Source organism: Leucopleurus acutus (genome assembly GCF_964270905.1).
Source record: "Leucopleurus acutus genome assembly, chromosome: 4".
Lineage (NCBI taxonomy): Eukaryota > Metazoa > Chordata > Mammalia > Artiodactyla > Delphinidae > Leucopleurus > Leucopleurus acutus.
The window spans coordinates 30,851,403-30,870,974 of NC_139146.1; the positions used below are offsets into that span (position 1 = coordinate 30,851,403).

At 37.4% G+C, this 19,572-nt stretch overlaps 1 protein-coding gene across 3 annotated transcripts in view; it reads left to right on the forward strand.

Annotated features, from left to right (window-relative positions):
• COL25A1 (collagen type XXV alpha 1 chain) overlaps positions 1-19,572 on the forward strand; it is a gene marked incomplete at its 3' end in the record, with an annotated part of 463,727 nt that overhangs the window by 323,001 nt on the left and 121,154 nt on the right. For 2 of the 3 annotated variants that reach the window (XM_082837697.1, XM_082837696.1), the window contains exons 8-9: positions 17,619-17,678; positions 19,234-19,341. In XM_082837697.1, the coding sequence (XP_082693823.1) occupies positions 17,619-17,678; positions 19,234-19,341 (168 nt within the window). Of the gene's footprint in view, positions 1-17,618; positions 17,679-18,412; positions 18,485-19,233; positions 19,342-19,572 lie in introns of all 3 variants that reach the window. The other variant, XM_082837698.1, reaches the window with a different exon arrangement.

A 19,572-nucleotide genomic window follows, 5' to 3' on the forward strand; every position in this document is an offset into this window, starting at 1 on the left:
ATACATCATATGGGAAAAAGCCCCTAGCTACAATTTAACCATTTTTATTAATTTTTTAACATTTCTTTAATATTATGCCTTGTTGTTTAAAGAATTTACTATCTATATGACAATAATTTTGATAATGAAAACAATAGTAAGGAATTTTTTTAATTTAATTTTTATTTTATATTGAAGTATAGTTGATTTACAATGTTGTGTTGGTTTCAAGTGTACAGCAAAGTGATTCAGTTATACATATACATACCTCCACTCTTTTTCAGATTATTTTCCCATATAGGCCATTACAGAGTATTGAATATAGTTCCCTGTGCTATACAATGAGTCCTTGGGGTTTTTTTTTTTCTCAATTTTTTTTTTTTAATTGGGGTAGTTGTTTTACAATGCTGTGTTAGTTTCTACTGTACAGCTAAGTGAAGCAAAGTTCCCTGTGCTATACAGCAGGTTCTCATTATTTATCTATTTTATACATATTAGTGTATATATGTTTGTCCCAATCTTCCAATTCATCCCACCCCCCTTCTCCCCCCTTGTTATCCATACGTTTGTTCTCTACATCGGTGTCTCTATTTCTGCCTTGCAAACCGGTTCATCTGTACCATTTTGCTAGATTCCACAAATATTCATTAATATACAATATTTGTTTTTCTCTTTCTGACTTAATAGTAAGGAATATTCTACCTTTTCTATTATGTTATTTTTTTCTCTGCCAAGTAGATAACTGCTATGTTTAAATTAAGAACTTCACCCCTTACACACACCACTTTTATTTTTCGGCATAGATAAACATAAATTACTTCTACTTTGACAAAGTAAAGTTTCTAAAGAATCATCAGTGTTAGGAAATTCTAGAGTATAACATTATAAAGCCATTCTTTATAAAGCCTTTTTTGTTGCCTTTTTTGCTCAGTACAAAATTACTTTTGAGCCTTACAACTTTTTGTTTAATAGTCATTCACAATTATTCAATAATATTGTAAAAGGAAATGAATTTTGAGGAGTAACAGGAAGAAGGGAATATTTGGAGATGTATTAGACATTTTGGATTTGTTCAGAAAATTAATGTAGAGATTTACAACTTCATCTTTCATTTTACACTTTTAGGCAGAAAAGTCAAACAAAATAGAAATAGAAAAAGCTTTCTATGTCACCAGTACAATGTTGAATGTTAATGCTGTAACTCTATACCGGTCTTTGGTATTACTTCCACTTTGGAGCCCTGTAGTTCTAATAAAATGTGTCAGAGAAGAATGCAAGGTTTGAGTCACAGTATCTACCAGGAATTTTATATAGTAACTGTTATAATCATTCAAGATTTTCAGAATGCGTCAAATGAAATGGCATGTGCCGATTGAGAAACTGTCACAATTTATATGGGATTTCCTTTTAGGGTGGAGAGTAACATCCTTGGTTGCAGTGGGGGAAAGGAATGCAATGTCTTTATTTTTCCTTATTTTTGAAATGTGATATACTATTTTGTACAATCTTCCCTCTATGTTTTATTTTGAATCAATAATTCTCATGAGGCAGATTAGAGGCTACAAGCTGGTAGCCTGTGGACAGATTCCAAGAGTAGATACATTTTATTTGCCTTACCCAAATTACTTGCTAATATTTTAATATTGGGCAATTTCATACAAAATCTTGTTTTAAACTTCCTCTTGGAAAAGTAGAAGATCTGACACCATTGGGTACATGTTCTTTTATAATTTCAGTTGACTGTAGCTGGATGGAATCTCTCTGCTTTAGATGCATTCTGTATTACACTCAGCCCACTTCAGTAATTTACATATGTGCACAGCCCCTGTTGGCACTGGAGTTTGTAATACCTGAATTAGAGATTAAGATAATTTTGTGGTTGACATTATGATGACAAAGTCCATCAAAATATACAGATGCAGGTAACAAAACAACAAATGACAAATCGTTTATCTTCTAGGAAGAAGGCTACATTATTGCCTTTAATTGAATTTACATATAATTTGTTTTTAAATTACATAGAATTCTTCTTACCTTGGTGGTTGTCAATCTATGGTAGTGTAGACTCTTTTTATTAGTATACCAAGTCTGCTCAAAGGTCAAAATTAGGACTAGTTCAAACTTGGTAGTTTTATACCAAGAGGTCAATATAATTTATGCCATCTTTCAAAATTTTGTTGAAATATGAATTGTAAATAACAGAATTTTTATCAAGTTACCTTTGTTGTATATAGAATAGTAATTAAATAACATGCAAATAATATTTAAAAGATATATTTTAGTCCTTTAATTATATATTTTTAAAATTAGAAACTATAGATGTTGAAGGCTTGCTCTTCGGAGTCACTCCTTTGAGGGAAAATGTAGCCCCTAATTACAGAATTTCCTCTAGGTTTTTCTTAGCAGTATATAGGATGTTTGTTTATTACTTAAAATGATCTAGCTTAGACATCTATGTAGGTTGTAGCCAAAGTTCATAGATATTTAAAATCATAATATAAATTTAGCTCCATATGTTTTTTACTGGACCCAAATAATTTCCTTTATAATACTAATCCGTATATTTCTAGAAGCGTTCATACTTTAAGGCACTATATATTTCTTCTGGGTTTTTGATGTTCTGGTTGTATAGTTAGATTAATGGAAACATCCCCCCTTGTAAACATTTCTAATGAAATTGCCCTTACAGGGCACCAATAAAAATTAAGTTAATAAATTGTTTAGAATTGCCCTTTATAGCTATGCTGACAAATCTTAAGAAAAAGAACTAATTTGAGTCAGTGTCATTTGATCCTTTTTTCTCTGTATTCTCCTTGATGTAAAAATAAATTGAAACCTGATTTCTCTGAGTACAACAAATACAGAATTTGAGGGTGTGGTTCAAATGATTTAAAAAAGATAGCATAAAAAGGATCCTATAAAGTAGATCATATTTCCCTTTATGGGGAAAGGGAAAAGCGTTGTATACATTTGAAACATTTTTTTCTTATAGTGTTTTTAACTGTAGGATAATATAGGAACTAAAAATTTACTTTTTATTAGGATTATAAAATCTTTTGGCAATGTCAGAAAGCGTTTCTAGATAAATCTTGATTATCTTATTCTAAAAGGGTGCCGAGGGTAGGAGATAATGTGGGTAAGAGAAATTCACTTTCTGCTATGTCAAAGTTTCTCTTATAACTGCAAAATAAACCCATTTCTCAGCCAGCCAATTGACTAAAAATTCATATAGGGTATCCTAACCTTATGGTTCCTGAGTTTTATTCAAACACCTTTGGTGGCAAGGAGCTCACTCTGTTGAAAAGCAAACTGTTCTAATTATAGAAAGTTCTAAATATTACAGAGTAATTTAATCATTCATTCATTCGACAGATATTTATGGTTCCTTCTTTTGAATTAACATCTGTTGTTCTCTACTTCCTATCATTTAGTTTTAGTCCTGCCTTCTGAACTAATTCCTCTTCCACATGACAGCCCTTCAGGGATTTTATAGAAACACTGAATGAAGTTCAGGGTTGCAATGAACCCTAAAACCTTGCTTGTCCAAACCCAACTTTCCTCAATAAGCAATGGCATAGCATAAAACTGACTACTTCCTGTAATGGTGACGGTGATGCTCCCAAGGCAGTTCTAAGCTTATTCAAAATAGCTCTCATATCCCAGCTCACTTTCTTCTGCTCCAGCTCCTTCATCCATTCCTCGTGTGACACCTCTGTATCTTCTTTCTCTCCTGGCTGTTCTCTATATGTGTTTCTGTCTACCCTTAAAGGGTAACACCCAAAAATTAAACACATTAATTCAGGTGGAGTCTGGCCTAAGTGGGACAGAACCTACCTGCTTATGCCTCTGTTTATGTTAATATTGCAGGGAATTAGATTAGCTTTAAGCCACATTGACAATCATATCATATATTGATGTATACATTTATTAGCAACGTAAACTCTAAAGTCTTTTTCTCACTGCTACTAGCCCTTAGCTCCTCAACTGTGTATCATTATGGCTTGTTTATTGGATCCAAACACTGTTCTTTACTTTTATTCCCACACTATTAGTATTCTCTGCCCTGTTGAGATCCTCTCTTGGAGTCTGATTCTGCCATCCAGCAAATATTACATCTCTCTTCTGCCCCATTTTCTGGAGATCTGAGATATAGGTATAGAAACAGATATACAAACTGAGAGAGACCCAAATTTTAAGAAGACTAATCTAATCCATGACACAAATATTGAATGGAGTTCAAACTGAGAACAGGAACTGTGGGACAATTTAAGCAGTATTACCGAGGTAAATTGTTCAACCAGTTATAAATCTACTTGTTTATTTGCTTTCAGTTCATATTTCTCAATTTAGTCTATAAGGATAATATGACATACCTCTTGCTGTAATCCAATTATATATGTACATCCATCTACTAATAAGCTTTTTTAAAAAGATCATATTTTTAAACTGCACTTCTTTTTCAGATTTTCACTAACAATGCTTTTAATAATCTATTCTAATCTTTAGTCAATAAAATTCTACCAATCTGTCTATATTTTGCACGATTTACCTTCTTCCTTGTTTTTTCTTCTATGACTTCTCTTACTTTCTACAGTTCCTGAAAAATAATTTGAATGGTTTGGTAATTTTTTTGGCAAATGCTTTGTATTTTAAAAGTCATTTCTTCAGACTAATTTAGACTCCCAAGGTTTTCGTTTGTAGTCTCTTTACTTTTCTTGGCATTTTATACTACCAATGTTTGTGCCATTTTTTAATCCGAGTATCTGTATTTGTCTTGTTTAACAGAGAATTAGAAACTAAATAGGAACTGGATGCTGTTGATTTCTTCTCTCAGTTATTAACAATTTACTCCCAGTTGGCCAAAGGGGGAAAAGAAGGCCTATTCTTTGATTCTCCTTCTCTTTCCGATTCTAACGGCAAATGTTCTTCTTGCTCTCAGTATTTTCCCCCAGATTCAGCGGGCCTTAGTGCTCCTGACCCAGACTTTACTGTTCCATGCCACTCTTCTATATTAATCCTTAGTTTGACTTTCACTTCCTTTTTCCTTTCCTTCCTTACATCTAATTATGATAGTCATAACAAAGGAAATCCAACAAAGAATAAGAGAGTCGAAGGGAAATTAAAGGCCTAATAATTCACAAATTGGTTAATGATTCCTTGTACAAAAGTTGACTCTAGCAATTCCTTTGAAAATAATTTTTTTCTCAATCATATTGGTTTCACGCCATTTCCCCAACATTTAATAATTTTCCCAAACATTTCACAAGTCGAGAAACATGGAGAATTGTACAAATGGACAAATGTTTATGAAGCTTCAACTCAACTGTAGGTAATGTAAGGAGCTGGAAAATGGTAAATTATTCTCCCTTACTTTGTGTTCCGTAATTGCTAATATTACACATCACCCAAGGAGAATAGTTGACAGTGCCTTATGTGTAAATAAGTAAGTAATTCAATTTCAATAATGATATGATAGGCATACATCTTGTAATTCTTTAGCCACATATGGGAATCATAAAAGTTGTAGCTGATGAGGTGGCAGAACTGGTAACTTATCTGAGTATACCAGATGCCACCTGGTTTTTAAAATGTAAACTCTGGTCCTTATGGGTACTGAAACTGTAGACTCATTGAATTAAAATAAGACCTATGAAATATGTTTTTATTTGGGAAACTGGGCTATTACTTTTATCTTTTAAGACACCAGAGAAATATTTTCCTTGGTTTTCCTTATGTTTAATACCATCATTTCACGTGTTCAAACACAGAATACAGTTATTCACTGTTCATTCTTTTTTATTTTTATTTACCGGTAAATAAGGCAAACATTTCATTTAATGTTTACTAAGTTAAAAGGCGATGTTACACTTTGAAATAATTCTTGTAATCACAGGGAAAACAATCTTCCTTCTGTTATATGTGGCAAGTTCCTTTGATACATGACATATTAAGTACTTTTAAATAAAGAGACAATCGACCCCATCAGAAACTGCAGCTACAGCTTATTTTGAGCAGGCATTTTCAGTAACTCTCCAAGACAAGTTGATCTTTACTCTTAACATTTTTGGCTGGCTTATTATCATCTAAATATTTGAAATTGGAAGGTGTAAAAGGAAATTTGAGGTAAAAAAAAGAGTTTGAATATTATCAGTGTAGTTATTTCAAGTAAATTATAGGTGCACATAAATATCACTTTTAAAGAGTAGATGTAATAGGGCTTCCCTGGTGGCACAGTGGTTGAGAGTCCGCCTGCCGATGCAGGGGACACGGGTTCATGCCCCGGTCCGGAAAGATCCCACATGCCGCGGAGAGGCTGGGCCAGAGGGCCATGGCCGCTGAGCCTGCGCGTCCAGAGCCTATGCTCCGCGGCGGGAGAGGCCACAGCAGTGAGAGGCCCGTGTACTGCAAAAAAAAAAAAAAAAAAAAGAGTAGATATAATAAATATCATAGTATATCACAACTTAATGTTAAAAATGTATCACATTTCATTAAATAACATCATCACCAACCACAGCCAGGAAATGAAAACTAAAAAGGAGAAAGTTCATATTATGATTTCTAATATCCATATCATTAAAAAGTTTAGACTTAATTTCACAGAAGTCGGGAAATTCTGAGATTCCCAAAGAAACCATAACTCTCGCATAGATTACAACAGCCTCTTTCATGAGGAGCTCAAATCATGGGACTCCTCCCAAACGGATCCATCACCGTGGGGTGTTATATCACTACAACAGTGTATCCATCACTTCCTTTTCAAAAAGGAATTACACCTTGTTCTCTTCTTCCTCCTAGAGGTCCTGTATATTTTGAAAGTTTTTTGATTTAAGAACCAGTGGTCTGAATTACAACATGTGATTGATACAATGAGAACATCTAGCCCTTTCTTCAAATGTTAATACAACAAAATAAAGTTCCTGCAAAGGACTAACTGAATTACTTCCTTTCTGAAGCAAAGCCCTTCCACACTTGGCTCGTTTCTGATTCAACATTCAGAAACACTAGATCAGAGATCTTTAACTAGTACTCTGTGGCCCAGATCCTCCCCCCAAATGTATTTTTGTTTGGACTATAAAATGTTTTAAAGTAAATTTGAATTGGTAGCAAATGTTTAAAATCTGAAGCATTTGTTAAAAAAAAAAAAAAGAAAAACCTCAGATTTCTGGCTTCTCTTGGAGCACGTGAAGATGTAGCAGTACTAGGTAGGCCTTCCCCCATGGCAAAATCAGTTAAGTCCTCCTTATTTCCTTTTAGCCCCGGCTTGACTCCTATTCAGCCAAGCATCCCCACTTCCTTTTGTCTTAAACCTGCTCCCTTATTTATGTTATCTGCCTGGTCCTTAGAGCCATTTGCATTTACTCCGTGTTCAACAAGTAACATCAAATATAAATATAATTATAGGGCATTCAGATGTCCTAAATCGCATTCAGTATTTTAGGTCCATATGGAAACATGCAAATTTCAGGGATGCTTTCAAGACACAGACTATTTTAGTTTTGAGTAGTTGAACAGACCCTGGGGAAACACTAAAATTTAGGATGTAGACTCAAGGGGGATATTAGAGAATAGGACTAGTTAACTAGTAGAGGAACGTACCTCGAGTGATACTACTACAAGTAACAATACTCTCTGGTGAACTCTTCCAGCTACTCCATTATCTTTTTGTTGCTAAGGTCATTTATGAATAGTTCCATTATCCCAGAGGGCTATCAAGTGTTAGCTGTGGGCTCAAATTTATTTGTGGGGGAGGGTGAACTTCAGAGGTGGATTAGGAAATACAAGGATAGCTGTCCACTTGTTACAGCTGAGCCCCATGGGACTCTCACCAGCTCTTTTATACGCTGGTTTCTAGCCATCTGCCTCTTCTGAGGGAAGAAGAAAAGAGGCTGCCATCCAGGAAGCATGCCCAAGGAATTTTAGAGTCAACTCAATTTAATAGCATACAAAGGAAGTTTAGCAAATACCCATTAAGCCAGACACTAAATAGAGTCTCTAGGGAATAACAGAACACTTTTCCTTTTCTCGCAGAATGAAGAATGCAAAAAAAGTTGAGTTTTTCTCATAGGACAAATGCCGATTTTTCCTTCAGTGTAAGATGCCCTGTCAGCAAATGAACCTTCTATTTGCTTGGCACTGTTCTTTCCTGATCCTACTGTGCCTCCTCTCTCAAATGTAGACTGTTTTCTTCCAGAAAGTGGATAGGGTATATGCAAGTTGAGGTGAGCCCTTGACCTGGCAACCTCAGCTAGAAAGCACCCCTTGGTTTCAACAGAAGTATAGGTGCAGAATATTATTGTCTTGTACGTTATCATGATACTGTACCATCTTTGAGGGAAAATTCCTGGAGAATTAAAAGATTATTAATATTTTATTAAATAATTCAGAATTTTCATGCAAATTGCATGAAAATCAGATGGGTGGAATTAAAGCTTTTGCATGATTTATTTTTTAAAGGGGTGGGATTTTTAAGCAAATTATTATGCAGTGTTTGGTAATCAAATTGATGTTCTAAACAAGATCTCTGTATTTTTTTTTTTAATTTCCTAAAAGATCAAAAATTTTCACGGGTCTGTTTTTGCATTTACTTGCAAAACCTATATGCTAACTATAATGTGCTTATTTATTCATTAAAGCAATTAATTAAAGATACTAGATAACAATTGATCAGGCTAGTTCTGATTAATATATAAAATTGAAATCATAGATGGAAATTTATTTTTAATTACTGTAAACTGGTATAAATTATAATATATAATTCAGATTACCATATATTTAGACAGGCTATTTGCCAGTCTAGCCTATATTAACAAGTTGTATTTTTCCAAACTAAATTCATTGCCTTAACTTCAAAACTTACTACTCTTCTTACAATCTTTAATTCTGTTAAATGGCTCTTTGTCATCAATTTTGGAACAAGCTTACAATCCTTCCTTGAAACCCTCAGAGTCAAATGTGTTTCAGAATTTAGAGTTTTTAGGTATTAGAAAGTTCATATTGTTGATACACCAGGCATTGTCTGACACCCTTAAAGAAGCCTGAGGCACTCTGTAATTAAACCATTAATTTCTGCTGTGAAATACACGCATGTTCACACTAAGCAGGATTATTAGTGAGCAGAAATAGCCTCACATCTGTTCAAATAAGTTTTTGCCACCAAATGGGTTTGCTGCAAAGTTAGAAAAATCTTTAGTTAAACTTACGAAGAATTGTTTTGTTTTCAGGGACTTTCGATTTTGGAATTGCAGATAAAGGATCATGGACTACATCTTGATTTTTAATCTGTTCATCATAATTTGGCCAGGGTTGTCTTCCTCAAATGCACGTGTGGCATGGCACGTTCATTTTATAAACACCTTCGTGGTTTCCCACAACTTCCCCCTTTAAAGCCTTTTTGAAGACTTCCCATATATATACCCTATCAACTTTTCTAGGCTCTTACCTAAAAACTGCTTCACCCCAACTAAACTCAACTTACCAGCGATTTCCAAGTATACCTTCCTCCTTTTTGCTCAGTATACTTCAGACTGGAATACCTTCTTCCAGAGGCCCCAAGTCCACACCGCACCTCAAATAGCATCGTCCTTTTCATCCTTCTTCACCCATCTCAAATCCCACCTCTACAGAGGCACAACTCCATTCTCCAGTCAGAATGTGCTTAAAAAGCATACTGCCTGCTCCTCTAACTAGCACTAATTTAGTATATTTTCCATTTGAATTGAAAATCATGTGATAACCTCCCTTCCCTACTAGATTTAAACACTTACAGCTTCTTTCACTATATTTGGCATGTTTAAGAGTCACTTGTTAGATGAAGGAATGGATGTTTTAGTATAATCTCTCTTGATCTCATCAATCTAACCTCCTACAGGAATCCCACACCCATAGTCCTTGCCATTGCCCTTATCCTAACCTTCTCAAGTGGAGAACAGGGTCTAGATCTCAAGGGAATACCTAGAACACGACCTAATCTTTGTATTCTAAGTGTAGATTCAGCATATCTTTGGAAAAGAAAAATATACTTTCTCTTTGGTTCCAATATTCATCTTGCTGATACTGTCAGGAAGGAAGGCAGCAGAGCCCTTGGAGAGTGGCCAGGCACTACAGGGTACTTCATTATGCAGGTCTCAACTTCAACATCACTTCCCTGGGAAGTCCTCCCTGACCAGCTGACCTCAGTTAGGTCCCCTTTCTTTGCATTCTCATAGCTTTTGTTTTGCTAACAGTCATCATATTCACTTCGAGGGTATGATTCTCATCCAAAACCTCAGATGATTAAGAAATATTAATTTCTTAGTCATCTTAATGACTTAATTTTCTATAACAATTTGATTTCTGAACCTACATCTCCTCCACTTGTTGACTAAACAGCAAACATCAGTCTTCTTGAGATTTCCACACTTTCTTCCTCCTTTTGGACAGACTCACTTTTCTGCAGTCTTATAGCATCAGAAAGTCTGGGGGTGAGAATTGAGAGGCACCTTGTCTTCTCCTGTCGGTCCACACAGTTTGCTGCTGAGAAGGCAGCGTGGCCCAGCTAACCTGCAAGGCCCTTCAGAAACAGTGTCAGTGCTGTATCACTGGGGCATGGGGGACTCTCTGCTGTTGCTGTGCCATGCTTCAGACAGGGAAATCTTTTGCAAGGCTGCCCCTGGTCCTGTGCATCTAGATAAGTCACATAGCCATTTCTTCTTTGAGGTATTGTTGCCTTCCTGGAAGTGCTGTGGGGAAGCAGGGCTTAGGCCCCCTCTGCTCTTGAGGACCACAGTTCTCCTTCCTCTCTTCCAGTTTGGGGGAATATCTTCCTAGATATTTTTGATTTCTAGCAATGTTGGCAAACAAGTTTTCTTTTCCACCCTGCCTCCTCGTACCTCTCCTGACGCAATAGCAGATGGCCAACCAAGAGCTTGATTGAGGGACAAAGGAAATGGAGGACTATAAGGGAAAAAGAGCATAGACACTTATATGAAAAGAGATCCCAGCCATATTCATAATTGCCCGTTTAATGTCTGCATGACTTCATTGTACTCTAAGCTCCATGAAGCCTGGGCTTTCTAATCTCAGTGTCCAAATATTGCCTTTTTATAGTAAGCATAATTCTTATAGTAGTATAAATTCTTCTTGAATAAATGAATGAATAAATGGGAATGCAATTCAGAGACTGTGAAGGATTTATGGGACGTATAGTGGCTAAGAGGGTAGACTCTGCAGCAGATGGCTGGGGTGTGAATCTTGGCTCTGCTCCTATACTTAGGTGGGAAAACCCATAACCTCTTTGTGCCTCCAATTCCTCATCTGTCAAATGGTTGTTGTGAGGAGTAAAAGAGCTAAAGCTCTTAGAACTAATACCCGGCACATAGTAAGTATCATATGAGTATCCACTACTATCATTACCATCATCATCATTATTTATTATCTTATTATTATTAAGAAATGCTAACACAGGACTGATTCAATGATAGCAAAGTTTATATAAATAAAATTGACATAATTTTAATTTTGCACTATTTTCCAGACTGTGAGGCTCTTTTGTTTTCTTCCCTGTTTCCCACATCTACACTGCATTCTCTGGTTCCCTTGGGCTGGGGCAGTCCTTCTTCGGGAATCCTACCTCTTTTCATGACGTCTTATCTTTTGTTGGTGTTTCTTAGCCGTATGCCCTCGGGAAACACAACACCCCCTGGAATCCCTTCTTAGATCATAGCAAGGAGATCCTGTCTCAGTATGTGTACTTCAGGTGGTTTTGCTTATTCTTTACCTCTACCAGTGTTGAAGTTTTTCTGCCATCTTTCTGCTTGTTTATAGATCCTTTGCAGTTTGTCTTTGCTTACATAGCATTTCAGTGGCTATAGTATTTAATGACATGACTTTGTCAATGTAGAGATTGCATTGTTCTCTTTCTCTTCTAAGTAATTTGTAAATTCACATTTATCATATACATATAAAAGATAATTCCTGGAGTGACTAGGGTTAACATTTATGACAGAACACAATAGCATGGAACTTGGAGTATCTATAAAAAGGAAAAATTAACTTTTTGAGCCAAATATTTAATTTAACTACAGAAAGCTAGTTCTTTCCATAATTATCATAAGACAGCCTTTTTCAGCCAGCTATAAATACTGATTTTCACAGGCTCCAGGGCTCATATTATTTGGTTGTTCAAAGGATTCTTTTCGCTGTTTAGCTTCATATGGTTGATTTTTCTATTCAGACAGATTATGCCATCTACTGCAATATGGAATGATTTAGCAGCAAATTTCTTTCTTTTAATTTTTTTCCTTAGTTAGCCTTCTAAGAGTTCCTGCTGTTAAACTAAAGTTATTCTTTTACCTAAATATTTTTGCTATCTATTATAATATTTCCCCATCTGGTCTCTCTTAGCTAGAAATCATTTTATCAACTTCTAGGAATATTTGTCTTTATTTATGCTGCACACATACCCACTATAATGGTTGTGTCACAATGCATGATATGTTTTGGGTAAACAGAATTATGATACTGTTTACATTATGGAGAAACTCAGGGCTTCTCATTTCTCAGCATAACACATATCTTTTCTTCCAATATGATTTGCTATGGGGGCCCCTTGACCACCTTTACAATTAAAATAATTGTTTATTTTTTCCTCCAGACCTCTACAACCTCACGGACACTCCCTTGTGCTTACTAGTAAGCATCCATCATCAGTGATATTGGCCATTGTTAGCCTGTTCTTACTATGGGTCATTTATGTGCATTTATTCAGCGTAATTAATGATGCAGTAAACAGTGAAGTCAAGTGTGTCTACCACTTTGAGTCATTTGCCTGTACAGAATCTTTGTTAGGAGAGTTCACATTCCTCCTGTTTCTACAACCACTTTTTATTAATCCTATTTGTAGTTACCTCTTCCTCTGCTCATCCCTTAAATCAAAGTCTTTCCAAGGGTTCCTTCCTAGGTCTGTTCTCTCTACAGCCTCCCTAGGTGACCCCACATAGCCCTATGACTTGTGATTCCCACCTCTCTCCTGACTATTTTATATGCACGTATAAAATAGTGTCTGCCCCTTGGCTGGCCATATACACCTCAAATTCAGCAAGCTAACTGAACTCATCATCTGAAACCACCTGCATGCCCCAGAAAACCCTCTTCCTTCTAGTGTTCCCTCTACCATCCTTCAGTTGCTCAACCTAGAGACCTAGGACCATCCTCTGCTCCCCTTTCTCCCTTATGTTCCCAGCCAAGCTACAAGTCCTATGGATTCTACTTCCTTAATATCCCACGAAACTATCAGTTTTTCCTCTAGTTCTAGGACACAGTCCCTCAACTAGACTACTGTGACATCTTCCTAAATGGTCATTCTGTCTTTGACTTTACTATTGCCTTGCCAACCCCCATCCCCTCTTTCACCTGGCTGGGGAGTCTTCCATGGCTGCCCAAACCTTGCATTAGGTGCACGTTTTATTTCTTTTGCAGCCCCTCCATTCCTCCATTGTAATGATTATTATTCCTATCATTACTGGCTGCTTATTTTTTCCTATTTCCCCACCACACATTAAACCCAGTGAGCTTAGGGTCCTTTCCATTAAATCCCCAGGGCCTAGCACAGTGAAGACTGCACAGAAGGGACTCAGTAAATACTTCTTAAATATTGTCGTATATTCGTCAATTTTTAAGCTTTCTAATACTTAAACTATAAAGCAAGTAGAGAGAAATTATAAACACAAAACTTCATGATGACAAAGTCTGGAATCAGAATTCCTGGATTAAGTTTCTGGCTCTATCATTGCCTTATTGAATATTCTTGACAAAACCCAAAATTTTCTCACTATAATGTAATCATGTAACACTCATCATTTCTGAGTACACAATAAAAATGACAATAGTATCTTGAATTTATGGCTTCCAAGTAGTTAGCAGCATTTCTTATGAATTACTTATTTGTTCACCATCCCTTTGGGGTAGGCCAGCGTCTTTCCTTCTAGAAGGCAATGAAGGGAGATAGAGTTCCTCCTGTAATGGTGTCAAAACACTGGTCCTGGTTGGTTACCTACTTCACAGAATGTGGGGAAGATTCATGAAGTTATCTGAGTCTTTATGCTCAGGAAAATGTGTTCTATAAAGTAGTTTTACACGCTTGTATATCCAATTTCTTAAGAGCTCAAAATATTTGGGGGTGAAAATGTGTACAAATTATTTCAGTACTTCAGCTTATTCCTGGGCTCTTTCTCCATGTTTTTCTGGAGACAGTTTTTTTTTTTTTCCACACCCACTCAAACCATCTGTGTACCAGGCAAGTTTTCCAAGATGTAAAACCAAGTGAAATATGTCCATTCCAGTTATTTAGAAAGGACTGTGACTAATGATACTGTGGAAGAATGGCACGGGTGATGAAAAAGTACGCTCTCTGTGTGAACAGCTAGGGCAGCCTAGCAGTTAGAGTCACGCAAAGCCTAGCCATACAGACAAGCAGTCAGCACCAGTGCTTTTCAAACTTACCCTCCAAAGACCTTCTGCAGGAAGCAGAACCAGCTGAGTGTCTCTGTGACCTGGAGATATCCCCTGTGAGATGAGGTTCTCTACCACTGTCAAATGGTAACATTTTAAAAAATTTGTGCAAGTTTTACATTCTATCCCAAATATGTCAACGTTTGCTTTATATAAAAATGTCTCAAATTACTTACTATTGGGGATTCCCTGGCAGTCCAGTGGTTAGGACTCCGGCCTTCCACTGCAGGGGCACGGGTTCAATCCCTGGTTGGGAAACTAAGATCCTGCATACCACATGATGCGGCCAAATATACATATATATATATATATATATATATATACACACACACACCATTATATATATATATACATACACCATTCATTGAAATGGACTCTTAAGGAAGAGGTACCATATTTATTATTGCCTTTAAACTCTCCCCAGGACACTGGCATGTGCTTTTTTTCAAACATTACCCCAGTTTGAAAAGCACAGAGTCCTAGGATATTGCAGCCCAGGCCATGGTTTTTTGTTAGAACCTAAGAGAATTTGCCCACCTGTCCCCTTTCTACTTTGCTACATGTAAACTCCTGAAGTCCTTTTGCCTAACTCGCTGATGAAATCTTTTAAATGTTGCTCTAAGCACCTGATTGGTAGCATGTCCACTGTTAAGATGATGGAGGAATATAAAATCAGCTTCCTCAGCAACCTAAGTGTCCATCAACAGATGAATGGATAAAGAAGATGTGGCACATACATACAGTGGAATATTACTCAGCCATAAAAAGAAGCGAAATTGAGTTATTTGTAGTGAGGTGGATGGACCTAGAGTCTGTCATACAGAGTGAAGTAAGTCAGAAAGAGAAAAACAAATACCGTATGGTAACACATGTATATATGGAATCTGAGAATGAAAAAAAAATAGGTCATGAAGAACCTAGGGGTAAGACAGGAATAAAGACACAGACATACTAGAGAATGTACTTGAGGATATGGGAAGGGGGAAGGGTAAGCTGTGACAAAGTGAGAGAGTGGCATGGACATATATACACTACCAAACGTAAAATAGCTAGCTAGTGGGAAGCAGCCGCATAGCACAGGGAGACCAGCTTGGTGCTTTGTGACCACCTAGAGGGGTGGGATAGGGAGGGTGGGAGGGAGGGAGAAATAAGAGGGAAGAGATATGGGAACATATGTATATGTATAACTGATTCACTTTGTTATGAAGCAGAAACTAGCACACCATTGTAAAGCAATTATACTCCAATAAAGATGTTAAAAAAAAAAATCAGCTTCCTCAAATAGAGATTTTCTGTTGGAGAAAAAGTATCTGTCTGAGATGGGAATTATCTAACCACTTCTCTCTTTAGATCTCATTAACACTGGAAACCAAACTAAGTTCTAAAACTTAATGCTTTTTTGTAAGCATTTAGAAAATATCAAACAGCAAACTGGTCATGCTCAGATATGAATGCAAGAAGTGACTTATTTATACATGCAAATTTCAAAACATTTGTAAGGTCTACCATGTGTGCTGTTAAAAGGGTTTTAATTTTAAATTATTTTTGTTAGATAATCCCGTTTAAAGTAACGCTATGATTTATCGCCACTGATCAAGATGCTGATCCCTCATAGACTTCTTGTTTGTATCTGTTTTTGTTCTTTGTTACATAAATACGAGGTTTATATATAAAATTCTGACTGTATAACATAGGGCTAATGAGTCACAGATGGAAAGATGCTGGCGCATTACCATCTAATAAGATTTTAAACTCATATTCCATAGTAAAACAAAAGCAAACTGTACACATCTGTTTTCCAACTTGTAGCATTTCTGAATTTGTGGAGAGTCTCTGTTTAAAGGACTTTTACTTGAGGAGAAGAAAAAGAGGATATAGGTCACCTCAAAACTACCCAGCCACTTAATAACCTTATCAGATAGGACTTGGCAAAAGGGATAAGATTTCCTCGGCTTTGCTTCCTGAGAAGTCCCGGCTCTAAAGGACAAGGATCAGAGGCATTAGGGCTGAAGAGATGTCTCAGCCTACAAACATAATTTTATTGTCTCTCTTAAGAAAAATATATCCCTAATAAGGAGGAAAGAAGGGGGAAAATATACCAAAACTAATAAACTTTAAAAACTAGAAAATTTCTGGCTTTTTCTAGAAATATCCTCGAAGTAGATTTGGGTGGGAAAAGGGGAAAGGCAGTGGGGAGGAGAAAACATAGGGAGGAATCCTGCAGACACTCGAGACCATATATTATCATGGTGGTTGTTTAATTTTTTGTATGGTAAAAGTATTCTTTATGGGAAAAAAATTGGAATACAAGGCTCTGATATCACATGTTGTCGGAAAAAGAACACAGGCAAAATTTCTCTCTCAGACCTACCCAATTGATAACGCCTGTGAACACAAGTTAGTACAAGCTAGTAAAGTACAGGCTTTTAAAATATCCTTTGCCCATTTTCCTTGGTTAAGGAATTCAAAACCACTTTTCTGCTTCAAGGGGGTGTGTGAACTGTCAAGTTCTTTTGGAAAAGTTACATGACAGAAGTGATTACTGCAGAGTGTGACCATAAATCCCCCTGACATGAAATACACATGTTATAAGAGACAGATTTCCATCCACCACCTCTGCAGGAATTCCTGAAACAGGAAAGACCTGAGAATCATCATATGATTGGAGACAGAAATTTTGATATGTGGGTGGTAAGACTATATTTTTTGACGCGTACTGCATTTATTCTGAGGAATACATCTGATCTGACTGCAAAATTCTGTTCACTGTTGTCCAAAAAAGATTTGATACATGTATTGTATGTCCTGAGTTGTAAACAGAATATCAGTAGAGGGAAATTACAGTGTTGTGTTCATAACGGAGTCTGCAGTTATCTCCATTCTGTACTAACATTGTGTACGTAAGAGTCCAGAAATCTTAAGTGTATGTACACAGATCCCAGTGTACCTGAGTTCTCAAGCTGACCGTTCCCTTTAAGAAATGGTTGGCTTGGGGGCCTCACGTGTCTGATTTTGTTTACTGTGTCAAACAAGGCAAGACTTAGAGCCAGGACGGGGTGGCATTAGGTACATGCTTGTTGTGTCTGTCCACCAGTGGAATGTCTGTGTGACGTTTTGTGTCGTGTTGTTTTGGTGCTGTGCCCTGTCCATAGGGTCTGCCAGGCTTCTCCACAGTTGCCGCTCTGCACAGTAATCAGATCCTCACCGTCAAGGTTCGTGGTTGGCACCCATGCCCGCGCAGTCAGAGCCCTCAATCAGCATAAGAGTGAGCTACAACAGCTCAACTGGCTTTCCGAGTCCAGTCCTTTCCTCACACACACAGGTTATTGGGCACTTGGAACCTCACCTCCATCAGTGAGGTCAAACGTCCATTAAGAAGGAGAATCTTGAGCCTATAAGAGAAGAGCGTATTGAAGTCGAAGAGAGGCAGGCAAGCTCTGTGAGGCTGTGCCACGCCTCGGTGGTTTGATTGGCATGCATCGCAATGCTCTGACAGTTTTCAGTGGATTGAACAATCCTAAGTACTCTGGACTTCGGGCATCCGTAAAATGACAGTCGAGTTCGTGCCGCGTTATGCTGGTTGAGGAGTCTGACAGAAATTGAACTGGCGCTTCGTCTCCGGACTTTCCGCTCAGCGTGCAGGATGCAGGTGGCCCCAGGTTACCTGCTTCTTGAATATACAACATTGAAAGAGGTCCAACGCCCACAGCAGAAAAAGATTCATTTCTAACTAAAAATCTGGTTTCCCCATCCCGTTTCAGGGTTCTGTTTCTTTCAAGAAGAGCCAGAGGGTCCGATGTCAGACACAAGCGCCAGTTCTGTTTTGTTTGATGGTTATTATGAGTCTAATGTGTGTATCTTTATTTCTTTCTTGGGCCCTTCTGATGCCTATTCTTCAACTCTCTCATCTCTGAACTCCAACCTTTGACCTCACCTGACTGATCAGATGGTGTTTCCTAAAATCAATCATGGGTTTCTCTCTGCTGATCAGCAGCTCATTAAACGCCGCCTGATTAAGGTAGTGCTTTTTCTTGCTCAAGTCTGATTTCTCCTTTACATTCGATTTTTACTCTGTATACTGTTGCTTTACCATTTATCTCTCATAGGCAGAGTGTGGGTGGTGGGTATTTATTTTAAAATATCCTAGAGCAAAATTATGTTTAGTGAGCTGCATTTGTTTGAAATGTATGTGAAAATACCAAAACCAAAAGGTATAGAAAGTCAATCTAAGTTCTTCTTAAATTAAAAAAAAAAAGGAAGCTTAAAAATTACATGCAGTGATAGATCCAGTTTCTAAGCTCTCTAGCTTTGGTAATTTATAAATTATTACACAGCATGACAAGAGCCTTGTATGTTTAATTTTATAGCTTATGAAAAAGTAAATATTTGTCCAACTATAAATGCAGCCATTTTATTAAGCCAGGTGAATATAACTGATGCAGCATTGTCATGGATAAAGTTATGCAAAAGTTTTCTGCCAGCTCTGAGTATCATGATAACATATACACTATTTCCAAGAGCTGAGAGTGCTGGTTTCTGAGCTGCTTTGATTTCAACAACGTCTACTCAGCTCGCCCAGCATGAATATTTATTTGCTTCCTACTGGCAGGCAAATTGCCTACAGGCTTTACCATTTGTGGTTGTTCTGGGTCTTTTCACAGTATAAATCTAATGTGAATTAGATAATAGAAATTTAAAGTGTTGAAAAGAAGACCTGGGTCTTTATCTTTCACGGTTATTGTTGGTCTGTCCCCTTCTCCATTGTAGGGTGACCAAGGACAGGCTGGGCCTCCAGGCCCTCCAGGACCTCCAGGCCCACGAGGGCCTCCTGGGGACACAGGGAAAGATGGCCCCCGCGGAATGCCAGGAGTGCCTGTGAGTTGCTTTTTGGATCAGTTGTTCTCACAGGTTTTGTTTCCTTTAAAGGGCTGAGAATTGGGTTGGAGTTGGGGACGGGGGTGGCAGAGGTCAAGTGAGCGGAGTGGGTTGAAGGAAGTGGGATGATAGGAAAGTCCCCGAGCAGAGAGGGCACTGCCAGCTGGAATCTGCTTTACCACTCAACCCTCGGGACACCCACGCAAACCACAGCGAGATGCCTGGAGACAG